The sequence below is a fragment of the Lissotriton vulgaris genome, chromosome 1_2 (genome assembly GCF_964263255.1).
Source record: "Lissotriton vulgaris chromosome 1_2, aLisVul1.2, whole genome shotgun sequence".
Taxonomy (NCBI): Eukaryota; Metazoa; Chordata; class Amphibia; order Caudata; family Salamandridae; genus Lissotriton; species Lissotriton vulgaris.
Window position 1 is genome coordinate 30,658,354 of NC_141686.1, and position 17,447 is coordinate 30,675,800.

Here is a 17,447-nt window from a genome sequence, read left to right on the forward strand (position 1 = left end):
GGAATGTACGCGTTCCACTGCGTGGGTGAGTGCTAACTCAGAGGCGCGCTTAGTTATTGTTTAAAGAGTTAAAGAAACTTGGTAACAGTACCTACCCTGAGTTTAGCGCGGCCTCTGACTTGAGCTCAAAGATATTAACCCTGCAGTGCGCACCTCGTTGGTGTCCCTGATGTGTTTGTTTTTAGCTAAGCCCGTAGCAGTCTCTTCGGGGTGGCCTTGAAGAATCTGTCACTGGAGCGTTTTGTTACAGGAGGCAACTGATTTGCAATGGAAACGCTGCGCTTTCCAGGAGGCGGGCAAGGCTGAAGGCGGCGGCGCGGGTCCTTCTGAACTTTGGAGGGACATCCTGACAGAGGTCGCCCTGGGACAGAGGGGCTGCACGGCTCCCGAGAGGCGCAGAAGTACTATGAGCTTTTGAAAGCAGCCCTCGTCAGAGAGCACGTCCTGCTCTGAGGGATGCCCGGTGCTGTGACCAGGACTCCTCGCCCTCAGAGGTCCCCCCCCCCAGCCGGTAGCAGAGCCCTGCTCCCGTGGTGCGCCCTCCTCTTTGCCCCCCATCTGCTGGCACTTGTCGCATCCCTGCAGTCGCAGGCCCCGCAGCAGCAGTGGTAGTCGCGGAGTGACGGTCCAAAGTCATTGCCGTCTATCTCGGGGCAGAGATAAAACGTATCCCTTGTTCGACCGGGTGACTCCGCAGCACAGTGGGCACCCGAACCATTGTTCTTTACGGGCTATGCCGATATTTTTGTCGGATTTGGGGGGAAAAGGATACAAAAGCAAACGTTAAGTTACATAAGGCAAAAGTGACCATTGTGAGCAAACAAAATACAAGAGGTAGCAAAAGGTACATTACATGAGGAATAGACTGGGACCTCGGCGAGAGGGAGGGTGTCCCTGAAAACCACCATGTTTCCCTGAGTCAATGCAGAAATGCCTCGGAGAAAGCATAGTCTTTTTCTGATTCGGGGGCGTGGTTTTCGTTCTCTCCCCTTCCCATTGGCTGGAAGATAAAATTCCAGCCAATGGGAAGCGGAGAGAAAGTAAATAGAAAGAAGCTTAAATAAACGCCCCGAATCCGAAAAAGACGGGGCTTGAACCGAGTGACGCCCCTCTCCTCCAATGGCTGGCCTCCGTTTAGGAAGCCAGCCAATGGAGAAGAGGGGCGGGCGGGTTTTAAGCCCCCTCTAAGAAACATTAAATCTTCGGAGCTCCGCCCACTGCTTACGCAGTGCGACGGAGTCCTCGACCTAAAAAGAAGGGCTTGAAAAGCAAGCACTGCAAGGACATAACTAATGCATCCAAGCTCTAGGGTAGGGAAAACACAAGAAGAATAAAGAAAGCCCACACATTCTAAATGATAAGAAAGTTGATGATAGTGAAAAATCAAATAGTGGTAACCAATGGGCGGGCTATCTGTTCACTGCAAGCAGACATTAGGTCTTTTTGCCATCAGACAGTTATGCTGTATGGAGCGTGAGACCTAAAAAGCCTTAAGTAATAGGACAGCTAGGATGCAACAGTGTGGCTGATAAAGATGTATTATTGTAGAGTCCACACCAAACTATTGACCAATTAGGTCTGCAATACTCTTTGTTTAGGTGTAAAGTATATATTTGCTACAGAGCAGACTCACCTTGTTTTTGGTGTGGAGGAATTTACCCCATTCTTCAGCTTCAACCCCTGAAAATGCATGAAGGAGTAAGATTAAAAAAAATTACCAATAACAATATCTTTCAGAAAGGCAGCAATTGGTACGATGCAAATATTTTTCTTAAAATCCGGTTGAATGTCTAACTGAATTAAGGGGTGACATAATTAGATCGGTGCAGATGGTAGAAAGAGACTCACCCCCAGGAAGTGCTTGGATGAAAGCATCGTTTTTGAAGAAAAACAAGTTATGTTCATTTGTATGTAATAACTAATCTCTGAGCTCTTAGGACTGAAATTGCCTACTTGCCTTAATCTGTACAGTGTATTTTCAATTCTTCCATCTTCCTTTCCTGCCCTAGATACAAACACTCCCAGCCCGGCGTGGTCTGACTACAAAAATAAAGATACTTATTTCATCTGGATCAGGGTATTACGTTTATATTCTACATTTTTTGTGACGGAAAAGATAATATTCATTGTTTATTGACACATAGAACGCATGCATTCTGCAAGGTTAAGGGAGCTCTTAGGACTGAAATAGCCTACTAGCCCTAATCTCTACACTGTATTTTCAATTCTTCCATCTCCCTTTCCCGCCCTAGATACAAACACTGTCAGCCCGGCGTGGTCTGACTACAAAAATAATGATACTTATTTCTTCATCTGGATCAGGGTATGACGATTATATTCTACATTTTTTGCGACTGAAAAGATAAATATTCATTGTGTATTGACACACAGAACGCATGCAAGGTATGGGGAGCTCCGTATAAAAAAACAAATGATAATAATAAAGGGTGTCAAAGATCTGACCAGCAAGGTGTCCGACTTCTGAGGCGGCTCAGTCTCAACGCAGCATCCTGTTATGCATAGGAGCTTGATGACAACATACATTAAAAGCTCGAGCTGACCTTTGGTGGCCTTCAGTGCTCTATCCACCTCCATGTCCTGTCTCATGGGCTAGGAATTTGGGATTCAAAATCGACAATACATTGTTGTGAAAAACCCAGATAGGACATGTTTCCTCTACGTGCTTCTGGAAACTAAAAGCACTGCAGAAATTCCTCCACCTCCTACCTATGGAGTGCATAAAAACTATTGTCCACGCACTGGTGACATCCCAATTAGAATATGCCAACAGTCTATATCTGGGCCTACCAGCCTACCTATTGGGAAAGCTGCAAACAATACAGAACGCAGCTGCAAGGCTCATAAGAAATATCCCCCCAAGACATCACATCTACGTAGCCCTCATTGGTTACCGGGAAGAAAACAAACAGAATGCAAGGCACTCACCCTTGCTTACAGAGCAATAAACGGCACCGGTCCCCACTACCTAAGGAAAAGAATCCACAAATCACACCATACAAGAAATCTAAGGTCCAATCACCAAGAACTTCTTGTTACCCCTCGCTTTGCGAAGGCCAGACTGAGCAGAAGCTCATTCGCTGTCATAACAACCATCCTCTGGAATTCCCTACCCCTACGAATCAGAAAGGCCCCATCAGAGCCTAGCTTTCGTAAGCTACTGAAAACATGGCTCTTTAGTCTCCCGTAGACTCTCGCGGGCCCCACAGTGCTGATCACTTAACCCATCTTCTTCGCTTAGCGCCAGGACACCCCAGTTGGGGGTAGCCAAACGCTCTAGAAGATAAATAATAATAATAATAACAAGCAGCAATTGGCCACGGCCTGCCTGCGAGGCTCAAAGTGTTAGAAGGCAGGTCTTGGGCAGAGGCAGAGTACTGACTTAGGAATGACTGTGAGGCGCATTGGTGTGAAGCACATCAAAGGGCTTCTCCTCCCCTAATTAGGTGAGGAGAAGCCGTTTCGGGAAACTGAAAGTACGGCCGGCCTGCGGCCGGCCATGAATAATTAGGGGAGGAGAAGCCCTTTGATGTGCTGGGCTGGCCCTCAATGCGCGTGCATGTTTAATCACGTGGTTCACGTGAACTGCATGAAAACCGCGGGGCTGAAAGCCCTTTGGTTTGACGATGTTTTCGCCACTTGAATTCTCGCTCCGCTCGATGCCCTTGCGCACATCGATAGGACGCGAGACCTAAAAAGCTGTGATGTTGGCATGTAGCTTCATTTTCCATTTGGTGCTGAGCCTTTTTTTCCAGACTGCGCTGTTTGACTGGGCGCTCGCACAACAGCTTGTTAGTGCACATTAGCATCATCAAGGTGGTCAGTAATCCATGTAATGATGTGAAAAGAACTTATTTCTGACCAATCTGCCGTAGGTGTGGGGTTTTGCTTGTTAAATCTGTACCTGGAGGCAGAGACGGCACAGAACATCTGTGCAGAAAACTAGCATTTTCCAATGGGTGAAGGGATAAGTCAGTTGCATTGGGACCCTCCTGCCTTTTCAGCCTGCACCGACTGCCTGTATCCTGGCTGATACTTGGCTCCAACAAGTGTCAATTCCCCTTTAAAGTCAGGGCTGCAAAAAAGCATGATGTCTGCATTACAACTGAACTGTAGCACTTGGGAGACTATTGCTTTCAATGAACAGGTTCAACTGAAGACCTAACGATGTGATCAGTTTTCCCCCAATAGCCTTTTCACTGAAGTAGGTAAGATTCCAGATGATTTCTGATATCGGCTGGTGTTGGGCCAACCAGCCTGCAACTCTATTTTTTAATACCGAGTGCTTAGATTGTGCAATGAAAATGAAAGAGCAACTTGCAAAATTGTAGTCAACCATGGAAAGGGTCTAGAGCAGACTGGGTGAAATCCTGTATGCTGTACTTCGATTTGTCAAACAAGCCACTCATGCGTGGAATGGATCATAAGTGCAAAGCCAATAAGTCTTAGGGGTGCAAGCTTTGGAAAGCAAAAAAAAAAAAAAAGGAGTGGTCGTGGGCAAAAAGAAAGAAAAGCATTATACAGGGAAGAGGGCAAGGAAACACAAACCCTCAAACAGTTCAAAGGAAAAATGTAGGTTCTCTGAAAGCAAGCAACATCAGTAGTGGAAGGATAGAAGTCAACCAATCAGAATACTGTGAAAAATAAATGCTCCTGGCAGGACAAATACAAGAAAGGAGCGGAAAGTGAACAAACCAAGAATAAAAAAACTTAGACGGACCACAAAACCAGCCAATCATGTGCAAGGGGCTTACTCAAAACCCACTCCAAGAATACTGCAAAAAGAACAGATCAACTGACAGCAAACGCTGTCTGTAGTCGAGACTTTGCACTCATTCTTGCATTCACCCTCTGATACATACACACCAATATGCAACAAATTAAAAGAATACAAGTAGAAAAAGAAAACATGCTGTTGTCTAAACAATGCAGGCACATGCTCGCAATAATGAAACTAAAGATAGCAGCGCATGTCCGTCTAGCAGTGGCATTGTTCACGGTCTTTAATGGTTATAAAGTTCCAGCATGATGGCCATGTTTAGAACGAACTGGTTGGTAATATTTCAACACAAAAAATAATATTATTCTAAGGACAACAGCATTCCATATTGGTTAGAGGAAATAGCCACGCGGATGCAGCTGAAATAATAGGCAAACAAGCGAACCGTTAGCATTGCCTAGCCCTAAACAGCTACTGTATCCTATTGAGAAAATAATAAAGAGAAGCAGCAAAGGAATGAAAGGGGAAAGAGGAGAAAATTGAAAACTAAAGGACTTGCCAACTAGCCTGAAGGTGATGTACGTTAATTTTCAGGTGGATGTGCACATGGTTTGAAACTGCTGTCATTCACAGGATAAGTAACACATTTACGGATGTGGACTGAACCATTACCCCATGCAGAACGCTATCATGGATGGAAGGAGCGTGAAAATGACACACAAACAGACCAGTGGCAGAAGAAGGCGGACCCAAAAGTATTCTATGCATCTATATGGAAAAATATTTTATATATATATATATATATATATATATATATATATATATATATATATATATATATATATATATATATATATATATATATATATATATATATATATATATATATATATATATATATATATATATATAAAAACCATAGGTTATAGACCATATATAGTTAGGGATTAGCCTTTTCAAAACCTTATTTTACTCACACAAAACCATTGAAATTTCATATATAGTTAGTTGCACTAACTATATATTGCGCACCCGCAATCCACTGCTGATGATGTCACATATTACATCATTCATGACATGGTTAGTGACATCACTGATGACATCTCAAATGACATCACTGATGACATCACTGATGACAACATCCAGTGACTGTATGTTTCTGTAAGGTTAAAATATGTCTTACATATTGAAGAATGAGTGGATGTACAAGTATCTGGAAGAAGGATTTAGTAGGTGCATGACTGACTGTATGAGAGAATGATTAAATGTGTCTTACTGAGTGCATGGGTTAGTGACTAAACTGTCTTAATTTGTGCATCATTATATCTGTTGTTCTACAAACTGCTGCATGTGTTGATCAGTAGCTATATGAGTAACTGCATGGGTTATTCATTGGTTGTCCAAGTATTTGTATGGGAAACTGAGTGTGTGTGTATGGGTGGCTGGGAGGTGTGTGACTCTGTACATAGATGTGTGAGTAGTTGATTCACTATATGTATGGGTTCAAAAGTGCATGTGGAAACAGCTGTATGGGCGGTTGACTGTGCATGAGTGTATTGGTGAGTGAATGGATATCTCAGTGCTATGTGTCAAAGTAAGTACATATGTAAAACACAGTACATGTGAGAGTTGACATATATAAATAACTGTGCATAAGAGCCAGTGAATGTGTGAGTGGCTGTATGGATCATTGTGAACATGTATCAGGGATTGTATAAGAGAGTAAATATGTGTTAGTATATGTTTGAATAAGTAAGGTGTGTATAACTGTATAGTTGAGAAAATGGAGGTGTGATTGATTTTTTGCATAACTGACTAGGTGTGTGAGTAACTCCATGGATGAGTGACAGTCTGTGACTGTCTGTTTACACTGATTGTATCTAAGGTTATATTAGAGTCTGAAGAGGTTCATGGTATTATCACATGAATGATATCATCAGTGATGTGATCAGTCATGTCAAATGAGATGTTATCAGTGATTTTATCAGTGATGTCATTTGAGATGTCATCAGTGATGTCATTTGAGATGTCATCAGTGATGTCATTTGAGATGTCATCAGTGATGTCATTTGAGATGTCATCAGTGATGTCATCAGTGATGTCACTAACCATGTCATGAATGATGTAATATGTGACATCATCAGCAGTGGATTGCAGGTGCGCGATATATAGTTAGTGCAACTAACTATATATGAAATTTCAATGGTTTTGTGTGAGTAAAATAAGGTTTTGAAACGGCTAATCCCTAACTATATATGGTCTATAACCAATGGTTTTTTCAGTGAATTTTCAAGGTTTTGTAAATGCAAATTCCTAACTATATATGGCCTAAAACCTATGGTTTTTTCTGTGAATTTCAATGGTTTTTTAATAGCAAATATCAAAAGCTGTCAAATGTCAAGTACGTGATAGGTAAAAACTTTTTCGTGTTTATGCACGCTGATGTGCTTTGAACGCTGCCCCCCCCCCTCCTCTCTTTTCTCTTAGTAGTACTCTCTCTTTGCAGATAGTGAAGGGTAGTTAACGCAGGCCTTTACCCCCGTTGTAATCCGTCGTGCCTGCTTGTCTCTCCATTTGATTGATTGTTATCCAAGCATTTACTGTTTTACAATTGATTCTCCTTGGTTCATTCTCTATTTACAAACAAGCACAAAGTCGCAATACTCTGTTTAGTCTTTGCAGATAGTGAAAAATCGTGAAAAATCGTGTAAAAAAATAAAAGTAATCGAGCAAAATCAGTAGGCCACTAATTGGATCTCTTTTTGACCTCGCTAAAATAGAAATATTAGGAACAACCCTTCATGAGAAATACGAAAATAGTGAGATGAACTGAGCTCCACACCATGAGGGCTGCAAGACAGCTCGGCTCCGTCACCCACCCCGCCCAAAATAACGACAAACCCTATGCAAATATTAAAAATATATACAACACACCAGCAACGTAACAGGGTAAAACATTTTATTAAATAACTATTTACATAACTATTTTATACTTTTTGTTGCCCGATCCGGCTAGCTCAATCGATCGAGCATGAAACTCATGCACTCTGATAGCAAGCGTTGCTACTGATGCTATGCAGACCAAAACTGGTTTTCAGTTTGTACATTTTTCGAGATTTTTCCATCCGAGGTTGGTTGAGTTTGTAGAACGATGGCTTCAGATTTTCCACATACGGTGTGGTGCGCGGACTGGGAGGGGGCGCTTCGCTCCTGCCCCCTCCCCAAGTAAGATTTTCATACGTGAAAGTACGTTAATGGTTTTGGTCCCTGAGTTGCTTCGATGTCACTGCCATTCTCAAATGGCATAAGTTCTGGATGTTGGGTGCCATAGTTCAGAGTTCTGAGCAGCGCTTGTAACACTGTCTGAAGCTTATTTCCACCTACTGCAGCTTCACTATTCTCAAAGTAAGTGAGGGTCGTTTGTGGACCTGACTGCATTTGAAAACAATGTGATATGGTACCTCCCTAAACCGCTTGACGGAGGCCCCCGATGGGCGGTGTGATGGCACGGACTCGGAGAAGACGCTTGGCTCCGACCCCCTCCCCAAGTCTTATAGCACTGGTGTAGCCTGAGATCGCCCCCGACATAGGCGGCCGGCTCCCGGGGTCCGGCGGAACTTTTTGCCTTTTGATGACTTCTATTCTGGACCTTGTCCCACAATCCGTTTGACCTGAAGACACGCTGTAGTGGGGCGCCCCTTTACCGTTTTAGTTGCCATTCCGCCCGCTTTTGCTACACTGTGCCTCTTCCGCCATTCAGCTGTTTACCGCCCGCTCTTGCGACTACAGCGTCTCGCTCACCATGTAGTTGAGTTGCTCCAGCTCTTGCGATCCAACGATAAGCGACTGCCACAGGACTCTCAAAATGGCGGCCGGCTCTTCAGATTTGGGAGTGGTCCACTAAACTGGCCCTGGGACACCTTGGAACTCGGACGCTTCCCTGATAGGGCTTGGGTCCCATTCTCGAAAGCGTCCCCTCAGCCGTGAAGATTCTACAAAAGTCTTGGGGGCCCCCCGACTCCCGCAGGCTTCTGGTGGGGAGCGGCTGCCATGTTTGCTCGTGGAATGGCCACGACGGAGCTACGAGATGGTGGTGCTCTCATGCTGACGCCAGCTTTAGTCTGAAACATCCAGAAACACTGTAGACTACCAATTCGATCAGTTCCGGTAGCGCCCCAACATGACCCGGTAGAGAAGAACTTGCCCTCCCCTCTTTGACTGATGGTTCTTGTTGCCTGTCCCCTCTGTTGTCATTTAACAGAACTTTTTGGACTGCTGAAAGGGGTTGTGTTCCGAACGCTGGTTGGTGGAGACATTTTGACTATATTCTTGACCTACGTTGTCGCGTAATGCGTTATATGACACGCCGCGTTAGCGCACCCGGAAGTGATCCGGGGCGCAGCGCGTAACGTAAGCATAACAGGTCATGTGACTTGTTAAAACTTTTTATTGTTTCATTTTACTTTTGTTATTTTAAGAATGAAAAGCTTGGTCATATGACCTAAAAAATACGCTTTTTATTGATTTCGAACATTTTTTTTTAAACATATATGTTATAATGTTCCAGGCTAATGTACTTTCCCGGAAAATTTACAACTGTCCTGCAAGTAAAATATATTCCTTTTTCGAGAAAAAGGGCGTTTCTTCGTCCCATGACGGGGCCGTTGAGTAAAAGAGGCTCGGCCTGCTGTCTTACTCGCCGATACGCCTGATTATCAGATTCTTATCGATCACTTTATGTTGCAGGAGTGGAAAACACAACTGCCCTTGACCATTTATCTTTACTGCGTTCCTACGTATTATACCTTTTATCCGTCATGTAATTGGACTGCTTTATTTCACTTGCCTTTTCCTGATTCGAAAACAGTGACTAAAAGTAAAAACTTTACCAATGTAAATACTACTACCATGTTTTGTTTTAAAAACCTTTATTGTGAAAATGTCGGTATACAAATACGGGCCTATAACCACGTGGGCCGGCCACGGAGCAAACTGGAAACGTATATGATGAGGAGACATTTACACTGTAGAGGAACGTAACGAGCGGGCCATTAGGTTGCAAGAACTAAGGTGTCTAACAGTTGCGGAATCGGTGGACGTACATTTTGTAATTAAAATACGACAAAGCCACTTACAAAAAAATCATCTAGATATACATTTGCGGGCAAGTACCATGGGTGACGTTAATTCGAACTTTCAATAGTACAGTAATCAATAACATATCAGAACTTAATATCAATACGGATGTCGAAATATTCAATCAATTCTCGTCCCCGCCCGCCATGAGCATCAAAACTGCATTCATATCTCGTGATATCAAGGTTGTTCAACCAGTACACAACAAGGAGTTACGAGTCCCATTTATACCGGCGCCATTTTGGGCGAGGCCGGGCAGGTCCAAGATATAGTCAAAATGTCTCCAACAACCATCGGCCAGACCAGAACCCCTTTCGGCCCTTTATGCTACAAGATGGTGTCTTCCATTCAGAAAATATTGTTGGCAGCATTTTGAAAGGAAAGATAAACAGCCGTTCTCCTAGTGAGTCTCACATTGTTACATTTGGGAAGAATGTTGAAGAGTAGTATGTTGAAAATCTGAAGCCATTTTTCTACAAACTCTCAATCAGCCTTGGATGGAAAAAAAAATCCTGAAGAATGTACAAACTGAAAACCAATTTTTGTCTGTATAGCATCAACAGCAACGCTTGAGTCAGCTTTGTGTGAAGCCGCCATTTTGATTCAATCAATAACGTCCCCCTACACACAGTCAGGGACCTGGTCGTGTCTTCAGGTCAAACGGATTGTGGGACAAGATGCAGAAAGGAAAAGGAAAAAAGTTCCGCCGGACCTCGGGAGCCGGCCGCCTATGTCATGGGCGATCTTTGGCCACACCAGGGTAATAGTGAAGCTGCAGCAGGTGCAAATAAGCTTCACATAGTCTTACAAGCACTGCTCAGAACTCTCAACTATGGCACTCAACATCCAGGACTTGCCATCCGGATCTTGGCGCCTTGTGCTGGTTCCGACCTATTCACACATCGGTCCACTACTGACATCACCTCATAAGCCAACGGGGCACCCCACGCCGACTTTCGGCGCAGCATTGTAGGATGGCCACACCAGTGCGGCCACTTGCTGGACACCACCTCGGTGCCATCCGGATCTCGGCGCGTTCGAGTCACTGTACCGCAAGAGTGACCGGAACTCAGCTGGACACGCCGTCTTTCGGCGCAGCATTGTAGGATGGCCACACCAGTGCGGCAACTTGCTGGACACCACCTCGGTGCCATCCGGATCTCGGCGCGCTGTGCTGCCTTCGGCCTACTGTAGCCGCAAGTGCGGACGCAACTCAGTTGGACGGCGAGTGAAAAGTTAAGGGGCGCCGCACTGCAGCCGAGGAGCCTCCATCTTGGGGGAGATGCACAGCCCCCACTGACTGACGCGACCTTACAGGCCAACGGGGCGCCCCACGCCGACTTTCGGCGCAGCATTGCAGGATAGCCACACCAGTGCAGCAACTTGCTGGACAACAACTCGGTGCCATCCGGATCTTGGCGCGTTGTGCTGCCTTCGGCCTATTCGCACATCGGTCCGCTACGGACGCCGCCTCACGTGCCAACGGATTTTCTACGCTTTTTGTAGCCCTATGCCGCATAACAGGTCATGTGACTTGTTTATAAAACTTTTCATTGGTTCATTTTACTTTTGGTTTCCTAATGATGGAAGGCTTGGTCATATGACCTAAAAATAACACTTTTCATTGGTTTAGAACATTTTTTTTTCCCAAACGATGAAAGCCCCACCTTGTTTCTGGATGTTTCAGACTGAAGCTGGCGTCAGCATGAGAGCACCACCATCTCGTGGCTCCGTCGTGGTCATTCCGCGAGCAATCATGGCAGCCGCTCCCCACCGGAAGCCTGCAGGAGTCGAGGGCCCCCAAGACTTATGTAGAATCTTCACGGCTGAGGGGACGCTTTCGAGAATGGAGCCCAAGCCCTAGCAGGCAAGCGTCCGAGTTCCAAGGTGTCCCAGGGCCATTTTAGTGGACCAGGCCCAAATCCGAAGAGCCGTCCGCCATTTTAAGAATCCAATGGCAGCCGCCTATCGCTGCACCGCAAGAGTGGGCGCAACTCAACTACATGGTGAGCGAGACGCTGTAGCCGCAAGAGCGGGCGATAAACAGCTGAATGGAGGATGAGGCACAGTGTAGCAAAAGCGGGCGGAATGGCAACTGAAACGGTAAAGGGGCGCCCCAGTACAGCAGACGAGCCTCCACCTGGGGACGTCCGTTCACGCCGCCTCCCCCACGCCCCCCCCGGGGCGCCCCACGCCGTTTTTCGGAGCAGCATTGTAGGATACCAAAACCAGTGCGGCAAGTTACTGGACATCACCTGGGTGCCATCCACATCTCAGCGCGTTCTGCTGCCTTGGGACTATTCGCACAACAGACCGCTACTGACGAGGCCTCCCCCCGCACCACCCGGGACGCCCCACGCTGTTTTTCTGAGCTGCATTGTAGGAAACCAAAAACCAGTGCGGCACCCAGGTAACATCACCTGGGTGCCGTCCAGAACTCAGCACGTTGTGCTGCCTTGGGACTATTCGCACAAAAGACAGCTACTGACCATTGTTGCTTCTTTTTGCCAAAAAATGTTTAAATGTATTTACAGTTTTTGTTGCGTTCGATATATTTATAAAGTTAATAAAGTTTTATAATCCTACTTTGTTGGAGTACTATATATTTTAAAAAAATCGGGTGAATGGGGCCTTGAATCGGGTTATTGTCATGTGTGGGCTTTGGAAGTGTGCTGCTACAGGATCGGACATTTCAAACTCAAATGCACGTTCTTTGTCTTACCTTTCCGAAGCATGGAGCGCAATAGCAGGCAGAGAAAGGGTGATGCAAGTGTTGAACACTGCCTGGCCTGGCAAGTTGCTGGCAGTGCCCCCCCCCCCCCGCCCGCTCCTGAAAGAGGGCACACACACACACCGCCGCCCCCCGAGTACTTCACATATCTTTAAAAGACCATGCGCGTGTTAATGAGGCTTAAATGGTTTATCACCCCTTCTAGAGCCCCTGCATCGGCCCTCTGACGTTTCCTGGAAGAATTAGCACGTAACACAATACCAAGCCCTGTCAGCTGAAACCCCCGAGGAATCGGGTTTTTGCTTGCAGGAATCGGGAGGCGGGAGACTAGCACTGAAATCGGTAGTCTCACGCCTGAATCGGGAGGGTTGGCATGTCTGGATTCTCAGCAGCTGGGGCCATAAACTACATCCGCAGGGCTAGGTGATAGCCTGGGACCGGCCTGGACAATCGGACACAGAGGAAGAGGAGTGTCAGAGGGTGCGGTAGTGAATAGGGTGAAAGGGAGGTGTCGGGCGGGCACAGGGTGTGATTCTCAGGGAAGAGCAGCGCAGATGGGGGGAAGTTTATGGCCCATGCATGAGGGAGAGAGCGGGGGTGACCAGTGCGTGGGGGAGATGCTTGCGAGGGTGGGAAGCCGTGCTGAGGATCGGCGGCGTGCAGAGAGTGGGTCTGGTCAAGGCATCTAAAATGGCTGCCGTGCACGACAAAATTGTGGCATTGGAAAAAAGGCAAGATGGCGCAGACAATGTTTATCAATAAGGATTCATTTATAACAAAATATTTTATCGCAGTGACAAATTGGCGGTCAACACTTCCTGATTTCCATCGAATCGAACGTTAACAGACGTCAAGCAGCAAAAAAAAAAAAAACGCTCACGCACAGCCGCTGGAAGACATGTATCAACATATATGAGCCTCCTCAGCCACCCTCAGAAAACATAAGGGATCAGGATACGTCTCCCGCACCCCCTTATACCTAGTAATTTAATTAAAACGAAACACAAAATGACGAATTCCCGTTTCGCTACCAGTTTGCGGCCCAGTTCGCGGCCCGAGAAGCACTTCTACCGTGAAAAATCAATTTTTTTTTATTTTCCCCACGGGACCCTTTAATAACCCCAACATCATTCCTAGGGGGTCAAGAGGGGTCTACCTTGCCCCCTTTCATTAAATTCCCCCTTCGTTTTTCACTTCTTCTTCTCTCTCGATCCTACCGAGAGACAAGATGGCGGCCGCACAGCCGCTGGAAGACATATATCAACATATATGAGCCTCCTCAGCCACCCTCAGAAAACATAAGGGATCAGGATACGTCTCCCGCACCCCCTTATACCTAGTAATTTAATTAAAACGAAACACAAAATGGCGAATTCCCGTTTCGCTACCAGTTTGCGGCCCAGTTCGCGGCCCGAGAAGCGCTTCTACCGTGAAAAATCAATTTTTTTTATTTTCCCCACGGGACCCTTTAATAACCCCAACATCATTCCTAGGGGGTCAAGAAGGGTCTACCTTGCCCCCTTTCATTAAATTCCCCCTTCGTTTTTCACCTCTTCTTCTCTCTCGATCCTACCGAGAGATAAGATGGCGGCCGCTCCGGACTGTTTAGAATGTTGACAGACACCGGAAAGCCAATCAGCTTCGCATCGCAAAGTTCCGTTTCGCGAAAAGTAAGCGGACCGGAGCGCAGCCCGGAGCGCTGTTACAGATATATATCTTGTTTTGAATGTTAATTTCTCAAAATCCACTGGAGCACATATATTGAGACCTAGCAAAGGCACATCGGGCTAACAGTCCCTACAATTTTGCCAAGTTTCGTGCAAATCCATTCAGCCGTTCGAGCTAAAAGTGAGAAATTTTACTGATATAAAACCATTGAAATTCCCACGTTATAGTTAGATGGACTCACTATAACTTGCGCATGCAATGCACTGCTGATGACGTCACATATTACATCACTCATGACATGGTCAGTGACATCACTCATGACATCACTGATGACACCATATATATTTTATATATGTATATGTAAAAGTTGATAGAAGAATAAATGTTTAAATAAGTGTCTAAATGGATGGTTTTTATAAATTGATTGGTTAACTGGCTTATTAAGACATCGTCAGCAGTGCATTGCACGCGCAAGTTATAGTGAGTCCATCTAACTATAACGTGGGAATTTCAATGGTTTTATATCAGTAAAATTTCCAGCTAACTATAACTGGTGTGAAACCTATGGTTTTTTCAGTGAATTTAATAGGTTTTTTAAATGCTAATTCCTAACTATAACTGGTGTGAAACCTATGGTTTTTTCAGTGAATTTCATAGGTTTTTTAAATGCTAATTCCTTTGTATATCGAGTTTCTAACCTTTTTTTTTTTTACAATTTGCTGTTTTTTTTAAAGTATTCATTTTTTTTATATAATTGTTTTCTTTTGCGCTCTGGGTGCGCGCTCCGGGAAGCTTTCAGCTAAGCTCTCCGGTAAGCTTTTCCGTGAGCTCATCTGAAAGCGCACCCAGAGCGCAACTGTCGTTCGTGAAAAAAAATATGAATGAAAAGTTAATAATAATGCAAAACATTTCGTACCATACAAATAAAATTAGTTTTTTTTAATAAGGAAAATGATTATGCATTTCTGTAAAAGTTTGATGACGTCACTTCGGCGCGCAACGTAAGTGCCCTCGGAAGCGCCTACGTTCGCGGCGTGTAAACGCACGCAAAAGCGCCTACGATCGCGCCACGTTTGCGCCCCGGAAGCGCCTACGATCGCGCTGCGTAAACGCACCGGAAGTGCTCCGGAGCGCGCAGCGTAAACGCGTCGGGTCATGTGACCCTAAAATAACACTTTTCATTGGTTGCTAACAGTTTTTTTTTACAATGAATGAAATCCCCACCCATTTCCTTCACTTCTTCTTTCACTTTTGTGACTGAAAGACCTGCCTTTTTGCTCTTGCATATATGTCTTGGATAATCATGGCTGCCAGACCATCCAGCAGTGAAGATGAGCCTGAATTCATTGATGAAGAGCCTCCTCAGCCGAAGGTCAAAGAGCATTTCATCTGGAAATTTTTTAAGTTTCCAGCAGACCAGAAAAAGGTGAATGCACCAAAAGTGGAGTGCAGGATCTGCAAACAGGTCCTGTCACGGGGTAACCCCCCAAAAAAGTACTCTTTTGGCAACTTCACCATGATTCGCCATGTGGAGAGGAGGCACCCCCAGAATTTTGCCCGGGAAAGTGTCAGGGCTCTGGCACAAGAGGTTCCCAGAGATGGGGCCTCTACATCAACCGGAGGAGCAACTTCTTCTGGGAGAGAGCAATCGCAGGAGCAGGTGGCAAACATACAACCTGCATTTAACCATGGGGTCGTCAAATGCAGATACTGCAATCAACTCCTCACCTATGGGGAGCAAAGTGTCCTGCTCATGGTTCGAGCATTGGAGAACCATCGCTGCCCTTCCCACCCCTAATTTTTTTGTTTTCTTTTTGCTCCTGTTGAGCAGTTTCCATTCCCTGTTTTTGTTCCTGTTCAGTTAAAAGAAGAAAACCAAAAGTTATTTTCAGAACTACCTCCAATTCTCATCAAAGAGCTATATTCTTAAAAAAATGAAGAGTAAGTGAAATATAGTGCATTGATAATTGAAAGGAGAATGAGTAAGAAAGAACAGAAAGGTATGAGAGGTGAAAGGAAGTGAAGTAGGAGGAATGAAAGAAGGTGAGTGTTAGAAAAGAAAGTTATGACAGTGAATAAACTGGAGGCCTCATTTCTGAAAAGTGACGCATCGCTACGTGAAAACAGCAATGCGTCACTTTTGTGGACGCACTCCTTATGACATTCCAGATATGTCATATTTAATATATGACTAATCAATTCGCAAGGAGTTACAGATATGTCAGTATTTCTGACGTATCTGTAAACACAAAAGTAACGCATTGCTGGAGTGCGTCACAAAAGTGACGCAACTCCAGTAATGTGTCCTTTCACATGGAAAAAGCACCATGTGAAAGGTTTGCTGTGAAGCAGGCGCAAGATTTTGGCGCAACAGCATCCTAAAAGTGACGCACTGCATCATTATTACCAAGCTTTTTGCAGGGGAACACCCCCTCTGCATGCATTATACCTGACGCTATTTTTAAAAAGTGACGCATCTAGGTACATGGGTCACTTTTTAAAACTCTGCGCCACATTATATCTGCATCAGGTATAATGTATGCAGAGGGGGCATTCCCCCGCAAAAAGCTTGGTAATAACGACGTACTGAAATCTATGAGATTTCTCTGCGTCACTTTTAGGATGCTGTTGCGTCAAAATCTTGTGCCTGCCTCGCGTCACTTTTATGTTTACAGATATGTCAGAAATACTGACGTATCTGTAACTCCTTGCAACATGATTCGTCATACATTAAATATGACACATCTGGAATGTCATAAGGAGTGCGCACAGAAAAGTGACGCATCACACCAGCAGTGTAATAAAATGTGCCTCGTTGCACTATATTTAAAGGACGCAACAGCATCCTAAAAGTGACGCAGTGAAATCTCAAACATTTCACTGCGTCGCTATTCCAAAGCTTTTTGCGGGGGAACACCCCCTCTGCATGCATTATACCTCACGCAGATATAATGTGGCGCTTGATTTTAAAAAGTGACCCATCTACCTAGATACGTCACTTTTTAAATATAACGCAACGAGGCACATTTTTTTACACCACTGGTGCGATGCGTCACTTTTCTGTGCGCACTCCTTATGACATTCCAAGTAACGCATTGCTGGAGTGCGTCACAAAAGTGACGCAACTCCAGTAATGTGTCCTTTCACATGGAAAAAGCACCATGTGAAAGGTCT

General features: G+C 45.1%; 1 protein-coding gene across 4 annotated transcripts in view; it reads right to left on the reverse strand.

Moving 5' to 3' along the window:
• Window positions 1-17,447, reverse strand: part of DNM1L (dynamin 1L) — an 829,340-nt gene that overhangs the window by 536,615 nt on the left and 275,278 nt on the right. For all 4 annotated transcript variants that reach the window (XM_086952767.1, XM_086952765.1, XM_086952764.1 and 1 more), the window contains one exon: window positions 1,634-1,680. In XM_086952767.1, the coding sequence (XP_086808893.1) occupies window positions 1,634-1,680 (47 nt within the window). The remainder of the gene's footprint in view (window positions 1-1,633; window positions 1,681-17,447) is intronic.